Below are 15351 nucleotides of genomic sequence, written 5' to 3' on the forward strand. Positions count from 1 at the left end.
TGCCAAAGGGGCCATAGCTATGTAGTGATGAAGCCAGGATTTGAACCTAAGCATTATGGTTACAGAGTCTGTCTTACAGAAATACCGTTACAAGGGCAAAGTATGCAAATTCTACCTTCCATTCGCCTTCTTTCTTGCAGTCATCAAACACTGCTGCTTTTATCTCTGCGAAAACAAAAAACAAAAAAAGGAATTATATATGACTCTAAATGAACAGTAAGAAACAGAATAGCTACTCAAAAGGTCCAAAATGCCTGTGGAAAAATCCAAATTTGAAAATTTGCTTACCTATATAAAAAGCCCATATGGAGCAGTTCTACTCTGTCCTATAGGGTCGCTATGAGTTGACGTCGACTCCATGGCAACAGGTTTGGTTTTTGGAAGCCCTGGTGGCGTAGCGGTTAAGTGCTACAGCTGCTAGCCAAAGGGTTGGCAGTTCGAATCCACTAGATGCTCCTTGGACATTCTATGGGGCAGTTCTCCTCTGTCCTATAGGGTTGCTATTAGTCAGAATTGACTCGACGGCACTGGGTTTGGTTTTTTGGTTTATATAAAAAGCACAGATATTTGTTAAACCTTAAATAAAAATTAATTTCTCTTAAGTACCTTAATTATGAGGTACTTTTAAGCTGTAATGTATTTTTAAATTTTGAGAATGAGAATATTATAAAAAGGGCTAGCATATTTAAGTATATGAACATATCTGGAAAACACTTTTGAAAGCTTTATCTGATTTGGTTTTTCTTAATCTATTTAAATAGGATAAAAACAAAATCAGAAAACCTATACCAAGACAAAGATGATCCTAACTACCCCATTGCTAAACTGCATCTGACAATCCAATCTAGTATTTTTCATCCTGATTCACATTAGGATTTCAACAATATATATCTGCATTAGGACATACAACCATTCAGTCTTGATTCATAATCAGTAAATATTATTGACATTTTCCTTGCAATGATGTTCAAAATTAACCTAAATATAAAAATTAATTCTCCAATTTACCAAAACATTTTCCCTTATGTGTTACATAAAATATGCATAAGCAATGCACACAAATATCTGTTCTAGTTGTAACAATTTTCCATACTAAATGTGCTTTATTTTCTATTTTACTAATTTTGTAAATTTTCAATTGATTTTTAAAACAGTATGTACATAGCATATAATACATAAAAGAAAATATCTTTAAAATGTAAATTATAGCAACTGAGATGCATCTAAAACTCATTGAAAGTTTTCTAGTTCTTAACCTAAAACTTCTGGAAATTTACCATCAAGTCTATGTTGGCGTTGTGTTGTTAGCTGCCATCGAGCCCATTCTGACTCATGGAGACCCCATGTGTCATGTTAAAAAATGACAGGTCTTCTAGCACAGGGTATAGTTAATAAGTTACTCATCATTAAGAATTATGATCGGTAAAGTCTGTATTGAGAAATGTTAGTTAAGGTGGTAATATTTTGTTTTCTAAAAGGATTATAATGTTACATAAGAATTGTGGTAAAAGCCTGAAGTACTTAAGCATAATTTTAGCCTAAAGCACAAGCCTCTAGGACCCTACAGGAAAAAATGAAGGATCTTCTCAGGTAGAAGTCAGGCATTGAAATATTCTATTACTGCCCTGTCTAAGCTGACTTTATTTCTGTATGCTTTGTACAAGCTGAAAATTGAAGACAATCTGCTTGTTTTTATTGGTTTTGTGTTCTTCTCTTAAGAAATGAATGCTCATGGACTTTTTGATACAGCAGATTGGAGAAGAGTTTACTAGGCAGAACACGCCTCATTCAAGTCTTTTAAAACCTTAGAACTGTGCTGTCCTGTATGGTTGAAACTAGCCACATGTGGCTGCTAAGCACTTGAAATGTGGCTAAGCCTGAACTGAGATAGGCTGCAGATTTCAAAGAAAACCAAAAAACCAAACCCATTGCCGTGGAGTCAATTCCGACTCACAGTGACCCTACAGGACAGGGTAGAACTGCCCCATAGAGTTTCCAAGGAGCGCCTGGTGGATTTGAACTGCTGACCTTTCGGTTAGCAGCTCTTGGACTTAATCACTACGCCACGAGGGTTTCCAGATTTCAAAGACTTAGTATAAAAAAGAGAGAAAAATAATGTAAAATATCTTACTAATCTTTTATACTGATTACATGTTTAAATGGTTTAACATTATAAACATAACGAGTCAATTAAACATTATTAAAATTAATTTCACCTGTTTCTTTTTCCTTTTTTTAATGTGACTACTAGAAAATTTTAAATTACATATGTGACTTGAATGATATTTCTATCCGGCAGTACTGCCTCAGAATCTGAAGATGCCTAGATAGTCACAGTGTTAGAATCTTTAAAACATAGGGTAAAAAAGAACTAGTTTTGAGGACAGAGGTTAGGGGTATCCATGAAAAGTGATATGGTCATAGGGAAGACAGGTTTGGAGAGAAGTCAAAGAAAATCTTATCAACTAATATAAGAGAATTAAAAGGTATTTCCTGGAAATGGTAATGAAAAGTATCTGACCTTATATCCATCTCTCCAGTACCCTGAACATGGGTATGCGCCAAGACTCAATTCTCTTACCTTTGCTCTGCTTGCTCTACGCAACCCTTTGTTTACAGCAACACTCACCTTAAAATTACAACTGCTCACTCGTCTACAGAACAAAATCTTAACCTACTATTAGACTTCCTCAACATTCAACAGATTGGCATCTATTTAATGTCTAAATGATCTTCCATTAGTCCAAATCCTCCCCCGGACAATGACCTATTAATGCCTACTACTCTATATTTGGCATAGTAGTTAAGAGCTACAACTGGTAACCAAAAGGTCAGCAGTTTGAATCCACCAGACACTCCTTGGAAACCCTCTGGGCAGTTCTACTCTGACCTCTAGGGTCACTATGAGTCGGAATTGACTCATGGCAACGGGTTTGGGTTTTTTCCTTTTTTTAACGCTGTCTTTACTCATTGTTTCTCCTAATAATAAACGCAAAATGGAAATATGTTTAAAACTGTAATGCCAAAGAGGAAGTAGAAACGCTGAAGGGGGAAATGAGACTAGAACTAACAAGCAATGCACAGTATACTTGTACAACTATCTTAAATCACAGAGAAACTGTCACCACACCTGACAGTAACAATGCAAGAGAAACAATTTGTCTGTAAGATAGGAACTAATCTGTGAATAACAGAGTTCCCAAGGAGACAAACCAACAAACAAAAACACTAGCAATGTGCAAATCATAATCAAGGAAATAGGAGGGAAAAAATACCGGTACAAAAAATAATCTCAATAGGAACTTGGAAAAACGTGCTCTTGTCTATCTACTCTGCTTCACCTAAACCCATGGCTTTGAGGACCACCTGCAAGCTATACCCTAAATCCAGATCTCTAACTCAACCCCCTTTTCTGAGATTCATACCTATGTATCTCCAACTGAATACTGGGCACCTCTACTTGCGCTAGAAACCCTGGTGGTGTAGTGATTAAGTGCTACAGCCACTAACCAAAAGATCGACAGTTCGAATCCACCAAGCACTGCTTGGAAACTCTATGGGGCTATTCTAGTCTGTTCTACGCTGTTGCTATGACTTGTCATCAACTCAATGGCAACAGGTTTGGTTTTTTGGTTTTATCTATTTGCACTCAAAACTCACGGTATCCTAAGAGATTTTTTCCCTTCCCAAACTTGTTCCTTCTCTTTCAATGAACAGTAACACCCACTATACCTCGTCTCCTAGACCTGAATCCTAGTCTAGGAGGCTCTCACCCAGCCTAAGCCCTATTGATTCTACCTCCTAAATTGCTCTCATATTTTCATCTAGCCTCACCTCTCTATGTCCTTTGCTACAGTTCAGCCTTCTCTCCTGGACCAAGACAGTAACCTGTCTCTTTGCCTCACACTCTAATTTATCCCCCTAACACACACCCCTTCTATCTAATCTGAGTTAAAAAAAAAATCAAATTGTTACAAAAATGGAAATCAGCATATATACATTATTCTGTCACTTCCTTTTTTTCACTAAATACATATCACGGATATCTTCCACACAGAGTATAAGCATTTAGATACAACTCATTCCTTTTAATACTGTGTTGTTGTTAGGTGCCATCGAGTCGGTTCTGACAGATTCTGCACACCTCTGGCCCATGTTATTTAGTGAACAGATAAGAATCTTTAGAAAGGCAAACCCGGGGGTCTGGGGCAGGAGGCAAAAGCAATAATCCTCATTACTCGGATGAGTAAGAACAGATTGAACTGTACATGGGGAAGACCATTTGGGACTATCGAGGTACAAAGCCTAAAAATTGTATGAAAAGTAGAACACATGAAAACTGATGACTACTATATGACCAACTAAATATATACAAACACTGAAACAACTATTTCTAGTTAGAAACTTAGTAAACTCTGTATTTAAAGAAAATGCTTTACAGTGAAGTGTCTGGAAGACTTCTCTCTTAAAAATAAGTGTATAAAGGTAAAAAGTCACCATTGCAAAATTGTTTGATGGAGACATAAGTCAGAATAGTGGTTACTCTGGGAGAGAGGGTTGGGTTTGAACTGGGAAAAGGTATAAAGTGCTAAAACATTCCATATTTTGATGTGGGTTGTAGTTACATGGGTAAAAAAATTCACCCAACTGTACACGACATCAGTGCACTTCATGCCACCACTGTAGTTAAATGGAGAAACTTTACGAGTCATTTCCCTTCAAAGTAGGAACAAGAAAATGACTTCCTTTTCAGCACTGTTTAATAGAGTGTCAAAAGTGACTGTTTTTCCAGAAGGAGGGGTAAAAATTTAACCGTTAATGGCTCCCCACTGCCTAGAGAATGCCTAAACTTCTGAGTATAGCATTCAGGATCCTCTATAACCTGGCTCTAATCCACCTTATAGTTTTACACACACACACACACACACACCCATTCCTTGCAATAAATACCCTGACCTCAATCAAAAGGAACTGTTTCCTTTTCCATAAACAATCATGTGCTTTTTCACCTTTACGCCTCAGCTCAGGTTTTCCTTCTACCTGGCAAAATTCTACTATCTACTATCAAAGGACCATCTTAAATGTCAGCAACTCTTTGGAGTCCTCCCTGATCTAACCCCACAGAGGAAATAATTCTGTCTTTCAGTATTCTCCACCCATAAAACGTGTTCATACTGCTAACCCAGTACTTAGTACCTGTATTTCTGTATTCACCCACTGGACTGTGAATTCTAGGAGGTCAAGGGATATATACCTAGAATAAGAGAGTGGCACAGGCTAGATATTCATTAAATATTGATCTGAGCGAATAAATGACTGAGCAGATACACAAAACTTTTTTAAAAAGAAAATTCTGCTCAACAAAATAAACTTAAAACAGTCAGACTAAAAAGACAGGAAACGAAGATAACTGATTAAAAATCAAACAAACGTGGTTATATATATGCTTATATTTGCATAGGAAACTTGAAAGACCGAGGAGAAATCTAACAGTGGTTATGTCTGGAGAGGGAGGCTGAGGGTTTGAGTTGGGAGGAAGATTAATTTTATTTTACGATCTTTTCTGCTATCAGAATCTTTTTACCACATCAAGGTATTTAAAAAGTGACTAAAAGAGGGATAATGACAAAGATTCTAAAGGAATATGGAAAATGTTAAGTCAATGTCAAATGTTAAAAAAAAAAGTCAGTCAAAATGACAGCCAAAAAATATGTCTGAAATGATAAGGACTAGGAGGAAAAGAACTAGCTCAAATAAACACATTCTGATTACTCCTATTTAAAAGCATTTATAACTTACCTAGGTTCACTTTCTCTGAAATTTCCTCTAAAATATTCAGTGGATATGAATTATAACCATTAAACTACTATTTAAAGATAAGAGAGAAAAGAAAGTATACTGAATAACGTCATGAACATGCAAAAGAAATGCCACTGGCGGTCTCTACTTGCTTTGCGGTTGGTTTAATTACTACTGTGTTGTCATGTGTTTATTTTTTAAAAATAAATTTCATCAAATCTTTATTTAAAACCTTTTATCAGTGATATCATTTTCCTACCACTACTCTGGTTACTCTGGTAGCAAAAGATTGGCAAATGAGCGACTTCAAGCACTAGAAGCTGCTGATTTTGAGTATAGGAATTAGCTCTGTAAATAAACATAGCCTTTCACATTCAAAGCACTGAATTTTTTAGGGATTTTAGGTACTCTCTTTTTTTTCTAAAGACTGACTGCAGACCCGGTGGTGCAATGGTTAACAGCTACCGCTGCTAATCAAAAGGCGAGCAGTTCGAATCCACCAGCCGCTCCTTGGAAACCCTATGAAGCAATTCTACCATGTTCTATAGAGTTGCTATGCATTGGAATCAACTCAACGGCAACAGGTTTGGTTTTTTTTTTGTTTTAATGACTAATTGCTTCTGTTTTAGGTCTCAGCTCAAACGTCACCTACTCAGAGAAACTTTTCCTGATCCACCTACCTAAAGTAGCTTCCCTCCCTTTTATCATAAACTGTATAATCAATCATGTTTATTCTTTATTTTCTATGTCTCCCCAATTGAATGCATGAGGGCTGGGAACTTGGCTGCCTTCTACTGCTATATTCCCATAGGAATTCAACAATATTTACTGAATAAGTAAGAGTTTGGGTAGTAAAAAATGGGGGAGGCGAGTATAAGACTGAGTTCTTCGTTTATTTTTAACAAGCACTGGTATCTGAGGCATTCTGCTAGGGCCTGTTAGGAACTTAAAGCACTCTAAGACACAATAAGGGACCTACCTTCATGAAGCTTATCATGAGACTCACATTAGGCAGCAGTGAGAAGTGCCATATGAGAAGGACAAACTAAATGCTAAAGAAACAGAAGAGGTGGGGTTAAAATGGGAAGCCACTACAGAGGTGAGACTTGAAGCCTCGCTAAAATTTGAACAGGTGAAGAACAGGGGGAAAGGGAACATTCAAGATGGGGGAATCAGCATCAATATGTGGGGACAGATTTCAAGGAGCGTATAGACTAGATGCAGATGCTGGTGGCACGGTGGTTAAGGAAGAATCAGCATCAATATGTGGGGACAGATTTCAAGGAGCGTACAGACTAGATGGAAATGCTGGTGGCACAGTGGTTAAGGAGGAATCAGCATCAATATATGAGGACAGATTTCAAGGAGCGTACAGACTATGTGGAAATGCTGGTGGCATGGTGGTTAAGGAGGAATCAGCATCAATATGTGAGGACAGATTTCAAGAAGCGTACAGACTATGTGGAAATGCTGGTGGCATGGTGGTTAAGGAGGAATCAGCATCAATATGTGGGGACAGATCTCAAGGAGCGTACAGACTAGGTGCAAATGCTGGTGGCACAGTGGGTAACGAGGAATCAGCATCAATATGTGGGGAGAGATTTCAAGGACAGTATGGACTAGATGGAAATGCTGGTGGCACGGTGGTTAAGAGCTACATCTGCTAACCAGAAGGTCGGTAGTCTGAATCCACCAAGTGCTCCCTGGAAACTCTATGGGGCAGTTCTACTCTGTCCTATAGGGTTGCTATGAGTCGGAATTGACTCAACAGCAACGGGTTTGGTTTTTTTTCCCTAGGTGGAAACATCAAGATTATACTGGGGAAAAGTAGGTAAGAGTAGCAGGGTAGGTTTGTTGTGTGCCATCAAGTTGATTCCAACTCACAGTGACTCTATGGAACAGAACTGCCCCATAGGGTTTCCTAGACTATAATCTTTATGGGAGCAGACAGCCAGGTCTTTTCTCCTGAGGAGCTGCTGGTAGGTTTGAACCACCAACCTTTCAGGGACAGGTTATTCAGACCTTTAAAAGCAGACTAAGTAGTTGAAATGATCTTTAGGCAACTAGGGGTCTCCAGGCATCTTCAAACAGAGGAGCAGCATGACCACAGCACAGTACCATTACAGGAAAATTATTCTGCCAACTATTTGATGGAGGAACTACAGAGAAGGAACAAGAGCTTGGGATCTCAGCTAGGAGGCTACTGCAACGGACTAGGCATAAATAACGCCCTAAAGTAAGGTTTAAACATTATGGGAAGGCACAGACAGGTCACACATTAGCTCTGCAGCCATAAAGAATCCTGTTTAATAACTCTATCGCTTTTTTTACATAGCTTTATTGAAATATAATTCACACATCATACAACTCACTTATTTAATTGTTCAATTCCAATGGGTTTTAGTATATTCACAGTCGTGCATCCATCACCACAACCAATTTTAGAGTATTTTCATCACCCTAAAAGAAGCTCCATTCCCCCTTAGGCATCACCCTCCAATTCCCCATTCCCCCAATGCTTCCCAGACCCAGACAACCACTAATCTATTTTCTGTCTATAAAAACCAAATCCACTGCTGTGGAGTTGATTCTGACTCATAGGGACACCACAGGATTTCCAAGGCTGTAAAACCCTACAGAGGCTGACTGCCACATCCTTCTCCCATGGAGCCACTGGTGGTTTTCAACCACCGATCTTTCGGTCAGCAGTCAATCCCTTTAACCACTGTGCCACCAGGGTTCCTTATTAGATCTGCCTATTCTGGACATTTCATATAACGGAACCACACAATACGTGGTCCTCTGTGACTGGCTTCTTTCACTTAGCCTCACGTTCTCAAGGTTCGTTTGTGTAGCAGCATGTATCAGTACTTAATTTATTTTTATTGTCAGATAATATTTCATTGTATGAACACACCACATTTTATTTATTCATTCATAAGTCCATGGACTTTTGGGGTTTTTCCACTTCTTGGCTAATTTTGTGGGTAAATCAAAGGTTCTTAAGTTGTCTAGCTTTCTATCCTCACCTAACCTTACTATCTACAATCCAGCAAATTTTCCCAGTTAAATGTATGATTTTCCTACCTCTTAGGAGATCCCTTCAGCATTTCTTTCAGAACCCTTTTTCATTTTTTACTAACAGAACTCAGGTAAGGCTTCCTCTTCTCAATATATATACTTTACTGAATAATGTTGATTGACTTTCACCTGATTTTTTTGTTATGTTCCTACTTGAAATCTAAAAATTCAAAGAACTATTTTTCAATCTTTGTATCTTTTTCCTTCACTCAGTCTCCTCTCTTATCTTACACTCCATCTGGATACCCTGGTGCTACCTCAAGCTTAATAATAAATTAACAGGATAAAAAGATGGAAATTTGGTCATCTCTAAATTTCCTTCTTGTCTAGTTTTGATGCTATCAAGAGTGATGTTACTAACATTAATCTTTTTTTTCTAATAAGTGCTCATGTTAAGGACCATGTATATCACTGAAATTCTTTATACAATACACTACTCATTTTCTTATAAATGTATGTCAGCACCACGGTGATTTTAAAACATCCCCAAGTCTTGAAAGTCAACGGTGTCAATCCTGAAAAACAAAATGCCAACCTTACAATTTTCTAATTTTTTAGAAGGGTGTTTTCATAACTTTTTTGTTAACTTTTCATCTATTCATACATTAGTTTAGTGCCTGCTCTACCAGGTGCTCCTTGGAAACTCTATGGGGCAGTTCTATGCTATCCTATAGGGTCACTATGAGTCCGAATCGACTCAACCGCACTGGGTTTGGTTTTGGTATTTTTATATATCAAGCACTGTGCCAGTTACTGTTTTGGAATTTTAATTGGATACAAGGAACTCTATTTTAACTCCCAGAATTGTGTTAACCCAGTCGTCCCTGTTCTTCACTTAAGAAGCCAGAGTCAGAAATACTAATTAGGTAGTTGTCACTCCCTTTCCACTACCAGGCCATAATTACTTGGAAGCCAGCAATGTCAAACAATGATGGTTCTTCCTGTTTAGCAGTTTCATTCCTTCTCTAACCTGCCAGACCTAGGTTTGGGGCGATTTTTACGAAAGCTATTTTTTTATAGATATTTAGAACCTCAGTAACCAAGAAGTAGTACAGTCCTAACAGTAGGGAGTGACCCCGAGAGTGCAAAGGGAGAAGGGTAGGTGCAGCTTGGCTTCGGCAATGCAGAGAGCTGTCAAGGCTAGAGATTTAATCTTCCCAGTGCCATTCCAATGGTCCCTTCTCAAGAACTTTTTACACAGTGAGTTTTCCTAGGAATAGCGGAAGAAGGGTCTGTTTAATGATGAAGTTAAAAAAAAAAAAAGATATTCACAGATATTGAAAACTATGATTGTAAAACTCCCTCCTGGTACTAACCCAAATAAGCTGAATAAGAAGTCTTTGGAAACTCGCGTACGCCTGGGGGAGGGGAGGAGGAGGAAGGGTTGGGAGAGGACGGGATGGAGAAACACAGCGCCCAGATTGTCTAGGGTGGAGGGACATCAGTGACTGATGTGACCCCGGCACGCCCGGGGGGAGGGGCGGGGGTGCCTTGCGAGGCTGCGGCCACGCGGGAGCCGAGGAGGGTGCGGAGCGCGAGCAAGGCTACCGACCGGGGCCGCGGAGGGAGAGCGGGGCCGGGGGCGGCACGCCCAGGCCGGGGCTTCGGGGCTAGACCCGGAGGCATTGCCACAGCTCTCACGGTGCAGACCGGCCGAGGCCGGCGGGTGCCCGACCTGAGCAAGAAGGCCGCGTCCTCTCGCACCCGCCCATCCCAGCTGCTGGCAAGACTGGCTGGGAAGCAAAGCAGGAAGAGGTCTAACAGGGACGCGGGTCCAAAGCAACAAGTGCCCCCGGCGGCTCCCACAGAGACTGCAGAGCTACCGCAGGAAAACAGGGCCCGGCGGGGCGGCCTCCGGGCTTCCCTCTCTCAGCCCCTACCCCACGGCACTCACTCTGCCACACGACGCTCTTCAGCCCCCGTTCCGTCACCGGCGGCGCCATCTTCCCAGCACTGGCAAGCACAGCCACTACCTCCCGTTCCCAACCTACTCCGGCCGTAAAAAAAAAAAAAAAAAAAAAAAGCGCTCAGTGGCCCCACCCCTCGTTGCGGGAGAAGGCCCCGCCTCCCCCACGGGCCGCGCCCTCCTTGGCGTCACCACGGTCGGCGAGTGCATTGCCTGCTACCCCCGGACGGAGGCTGCGCAGTGAGAGTGGGCGGTCGTGTGCCCCCTAGCGGGAGGCAGCGGTCACTGAGTTTCCTTGTCATGTGTTGTTAGAAAGCAGATACGTGCAAGGACTGCAGGTTAACGTGGTGTGTATGAAATTCTGGCAGTTCTACTCTGTCCTGTAGGGTCCCTGTGAGTTGGAATTGACTTGATGGCAATGGATTTGGTTTTGCTTTTGGTATACGTGAAAACCGATAGCAGACAATACCAGAAAGATGTTTACCTGTGTTTTATCAACTACATGAAGGTATTCCACTGTATGGATCATAACAAATTATGGATAACATTACAAAGAATGGGAATTCCAGAACACCGAATTGCACTCATGTGAAACCTCTACATGGACGGAAAGGCAGTCTTCAGAACAGAATAAGAGGTTTCTGTGTGGTTTAAAACTGGAAAAGCTGTGCAGCAGGGTTATGTCATTTCTCCTTATTTATTCTATCTGTATGCTGAACAAATAAACTGAGAAGCTGAACTATATGAAGGAGAGCACAGCATCAGGATTGGAGGAAGACTCATTAACAACCTGTGATATACAGATGATACAGCCTTGCTTGCTGAAAATGAAGGACTTGAAAAACTTGATGAAGGTAAAAGCCTTCATTATGCCTAAGCATGAAAAAAATGAAAATCCTCACAACTAGATGGATAAACAGCATCATGATAAACGAAGAAAAAATTGAAGTTGTCGAGGATTTCATTGTACTTGGAACAACCATCAATGTCCATGGAAGCAGCAGTCAAGAAATCTGTTGCAAAAGACCTCTTTAAAGGTGTTAAAAGCAAAGATGTCACCACTGGCGTCAATACAGGGATGCAAAGGGTGCAGACTGCACCAGGTAACACTGTCAGAGGGAGGGACACCAAAATGACTGTCTATAAAAATATCCCTGTAGTTAAACAACAAAAACACTTTTTGTAAGCCCAGATTACATGTGTCAATATACCTAGAAGGCTAAAACTCTGTGCTAACTTACTTTTTGAACCTTCTAATGCACTCCCATCAGAGCTGTCATTATTGCCCAATTACAATGACACCTCGAATCACGTGGTTTCATCCGTACGCACTACAAACACACCCTCTTGTGTTCATTGCTGCCGGTGTTTTTATAGTCTCTGATTTTGTCAAATTTTCTGGTGTTTTAGCTACCATATAGTGATAATTAGTATCTGTGAACCTATAACCAAAAAGAAAAATAACCCAAACCCGTTGCAGTCGAGTCGATTCTGACTCATAGCGACCCCATAGGTCAGAGTAGAGCTGCCCCATAAGGTCTCCAAGGAGTGCCTGGTGCATTCAAACTGCCAGCATTTTGATTGGCAGCCGTAGCTCTTAACCACCACGTCACCACTGTTTCCATCTGTGAAGCTGTAGCAATAACTGTTTTGAGAATTAAGTAGTAATTAAAGGAAAAAAAAAAGGTGATATACGAGAATTATGTTTTATGAGTAACATTATTACAAAAAAACATTACTAAGGATTCTGCATGGTCTAGTATGGGAGAAGGTCCATGGGGGAAGAGTGTCTTAGTCATCCAGTGCTGCCATAACAGAAATACCACAAGTGGATGGCTTTAACAAAGAAATTTATTTTCTCACGGTCTAGCAGCTTACAAGTCTAAATTCAGGGTGTCGGCTCCAGAAGACTTCCTCTCTCTGTCGGCTCTGGAGGAAGGCCCTTGTCCTCAGTCTTTGCCTGGTCGAGGAGCTTCTCAGGCGCAGGGACCCCATGTCCAAAGGACGCGCTCTGCTCCTGGTACTGCTTTCTTGGTGGTACGAGGTCCCCAACTCTCTGCTTGCTTGCCTTTCCATCTCTTGAAAGATAAAAGGTGGTGCAGGCCACACCCCAGGGAAACTCCCTTTACCTTGGATCAGGGAGGTGACAACCACAGAATACTGGGAATCATGGCCTAACCAAATTAATCACACATTTTTGGGGGGACATAATTCAATCCATGACAGTGACACTATGAGTTACTGCACTGGGTGACACCAACCCTAGTGGTACCACTTGATGTCACTTGGATGACTGAAGTGTGTCTTTTTGATATTCAAATCCATCAGTTCTTCTTTTTCATTGTCCAGCTTTTACATGCATAAAAAAAAAAAAATTTTTTTTTTTTTTTTAATGCATGTAAAAGCTGGACAATGAAAAAGAAGAACTGATGGATTTGAATTACAGTGTTAGTAAAAAAAAAAAAACAACCCATTGCCATCAAGTCAATTCTGATTCGGAGTGACCCTATAGGACAGAGTAGAACTGCCCCATAGAGTTTCCAAGGAGCCACTAGTGGATTTGAACTGCTGACCTTTTGGTTAGCAGCCATGGCACTTAACCACTATGCCACCAGGGTTTTCAGTGTTAGTAAAGAATATTGAATATACTGTGGACTGCCAGAAGAATGAACAAATCAGTCTCAGAAGAAATATAATCAGAATGCTCCTTTAGAAGCGAGGATGGCAAGACTTTGTCTCACTTGCTTGGACATTGTATTTGGTAGAGGCCCCCATGTGTCTTGTCAGTTTGTCGTACTGTGGGGGCTTGTGTGTTGCTGTGATGCTGGATTTCATTTTACTTACTTGGATCCACAATCAACAGCCATGGAAGCAGCAGTCAAGAAATAAAAAGACGCATTGCAATGGGCAAATCTGCTGCAAAGGTCCTCTTTAAAGTGTTGAGGAACAAAGATGTCACCTTGAAGACTAAGGTGTGCCTGACCCAAGTCATGGTATTTTCAATTGCATCATATGCATGTGAAAGCTGGACAATGAATAAGGAAGACAGAAGAAGAATTGACACCTTTGAATTGTGGCGTTGGCGAAGAATATTGAATATACCATGAACTGCCAAAAGAAGGAACAAATCTGTCTTAGAAGTACAGCCAGAATGCTCCTTAGAGGCATGGATGGCAAGACTGCATCTTACATACTTTGGACATGTTGTCAGGAGGGGTCAATCTCTGGAGAAGGACATCATGCTTGGCAGAGTACAGGGTCAGCAGAAAAGAGGAAGACTCTCAACGAGGTGGATTGACACAGGGGCTGCAACAATAAGCTCAAGCATAACGATTGTAAGGATGGCACAGGACCAAGCAGTGTTTTGTTCTGTTGTGCATAGGGTCGCTATGGGTCAGAACCAACTCGACCACACCTAACAACAACAACAATGGTAGAGGGTCAGCAAAAATGAGGGAAATTCTCAATGAAATGGATTGATACAACAGCCGCAACAATGGACTTAAATATACTAGTGGTCATGAAGGTGACACAGGACCAGACAAAATTTCATTCTGTTATACATAAGGTCACCATGAGTCAGAGCTGACTCAATGGCAACCAACAATAACAACATACCTGAAGAAGGGGGGACTGTTCACTTTAAAAAAAATTCTAAACTTTGTAAAGCAAGTCATAAAAGATTTCACCTTGGTAACCAGGTCAGCTACCAAATGGAAAATTTACCCCCCCCAAATTTATTTTATCCATTTTTCAAGGACGCAATAATTATGTAAAACTATGGAGGTACCCTCTAGTATGTCCAGAAGTGTGCTATACTTTCATGTACCTTAAAGCCTACTTCTTTGCCCTGAAGCATTTATCATTTAATTAGTACAACTTCTAGTAGTCAAAAGTTGTTTGAAACAGAGAACCACTGAGGGAGCAGGAGAGCAGTGGGTTGCAGACCCCAAATTCTCATAAGACCAGACTTAATGGTCTGTCTGAGACTGGAAGGACCCCAGTGGTCATGGCCCCCAGACCTTCTGTTGCCCCAGGACAGGAACCATTCCTGAAGCCAACTCTTCAGACATGGATTGGACTGGACAATGGGTTGGAGAGGGATGCTGGTGAGGAGTGAGCTTCTTGGATCAGGTGGACACTTGAGGCTATGTTGGCATCTCCTGCCTGGAGGGGAGATGAGAAGGTAGAGGGGGTTAGAAGCTGATGAAATGGACACGAAAAGAGAGAGTGGAGGGAGAGAGCAGGCTGTCTCACTAGGGGGAGAGTAATTGGGAGTGTGTAGCAAGGTGTATATGGGTTTTTGTGTGAGAGACTGACTTGATTTGCAAACTTTCACTTAAAGCACAATAAAAATTATTTTTAAAAAAAGTTGTTTGAAAAAGTGAATGCCTTAATGAATAATGACAATATACATAAATGAACCAGGAAAACAATAAGGATTTATTCAACAAACACAAATTCATGTGGTAAACTGCACAGGAGTGGCTATCAAGGCTTTGTTGTTGTTGTTAGGTGCCCCCAAGTCAGCTTCGACTCATAGCAACCTTATGTACAACAGACAA

The 15351-nt window shown here is 40.7% G+C and overlaps 1 protein-coding gene across 1 annotated transcript in view; it reads right to left on the reverse strand.

Moving 5' to 3' along the window:
- STXBP3 (syntaxin binding protein 3) overlaps window positions 1–10891 on the reverse strand; it is a 65473-nt gene extending 54582 nt beyond the window's left edge. The window contains exons 1-2 of the mRNA XM_049880189.1: window positions 10775–10891; window positions 116–165 (exon numbers count right to left, since the gene is read on the reverse strand). Coding sequence (XP_049736146.1) covers window positions 116–165; window positions 10775–10823 — 99 coding nt within the window. The 5' untranslated portion in view covers window positions 10824–10891. The remainder of the gene's footprint in view (window positions 1–115; window positions 166–10774) is intronic.
- Between the last annotated feature and the right edge of the window lie 4460 nt (window positions 10892–15351).

This window comes from Elephas maximus, chromosome 3 (genome assembly GCF_024166365.1).
Source record: "Elephas maximus indicus isolate mEleMax1 chromosome 3, mEleMax1 primary haplotype, whole genome shotgun sequence".
NCBI lineage: Eukaryota > Metazoa > Chordata > Mammalia > Proboscidea > Elephantidae > Elephas > Elephas maximus.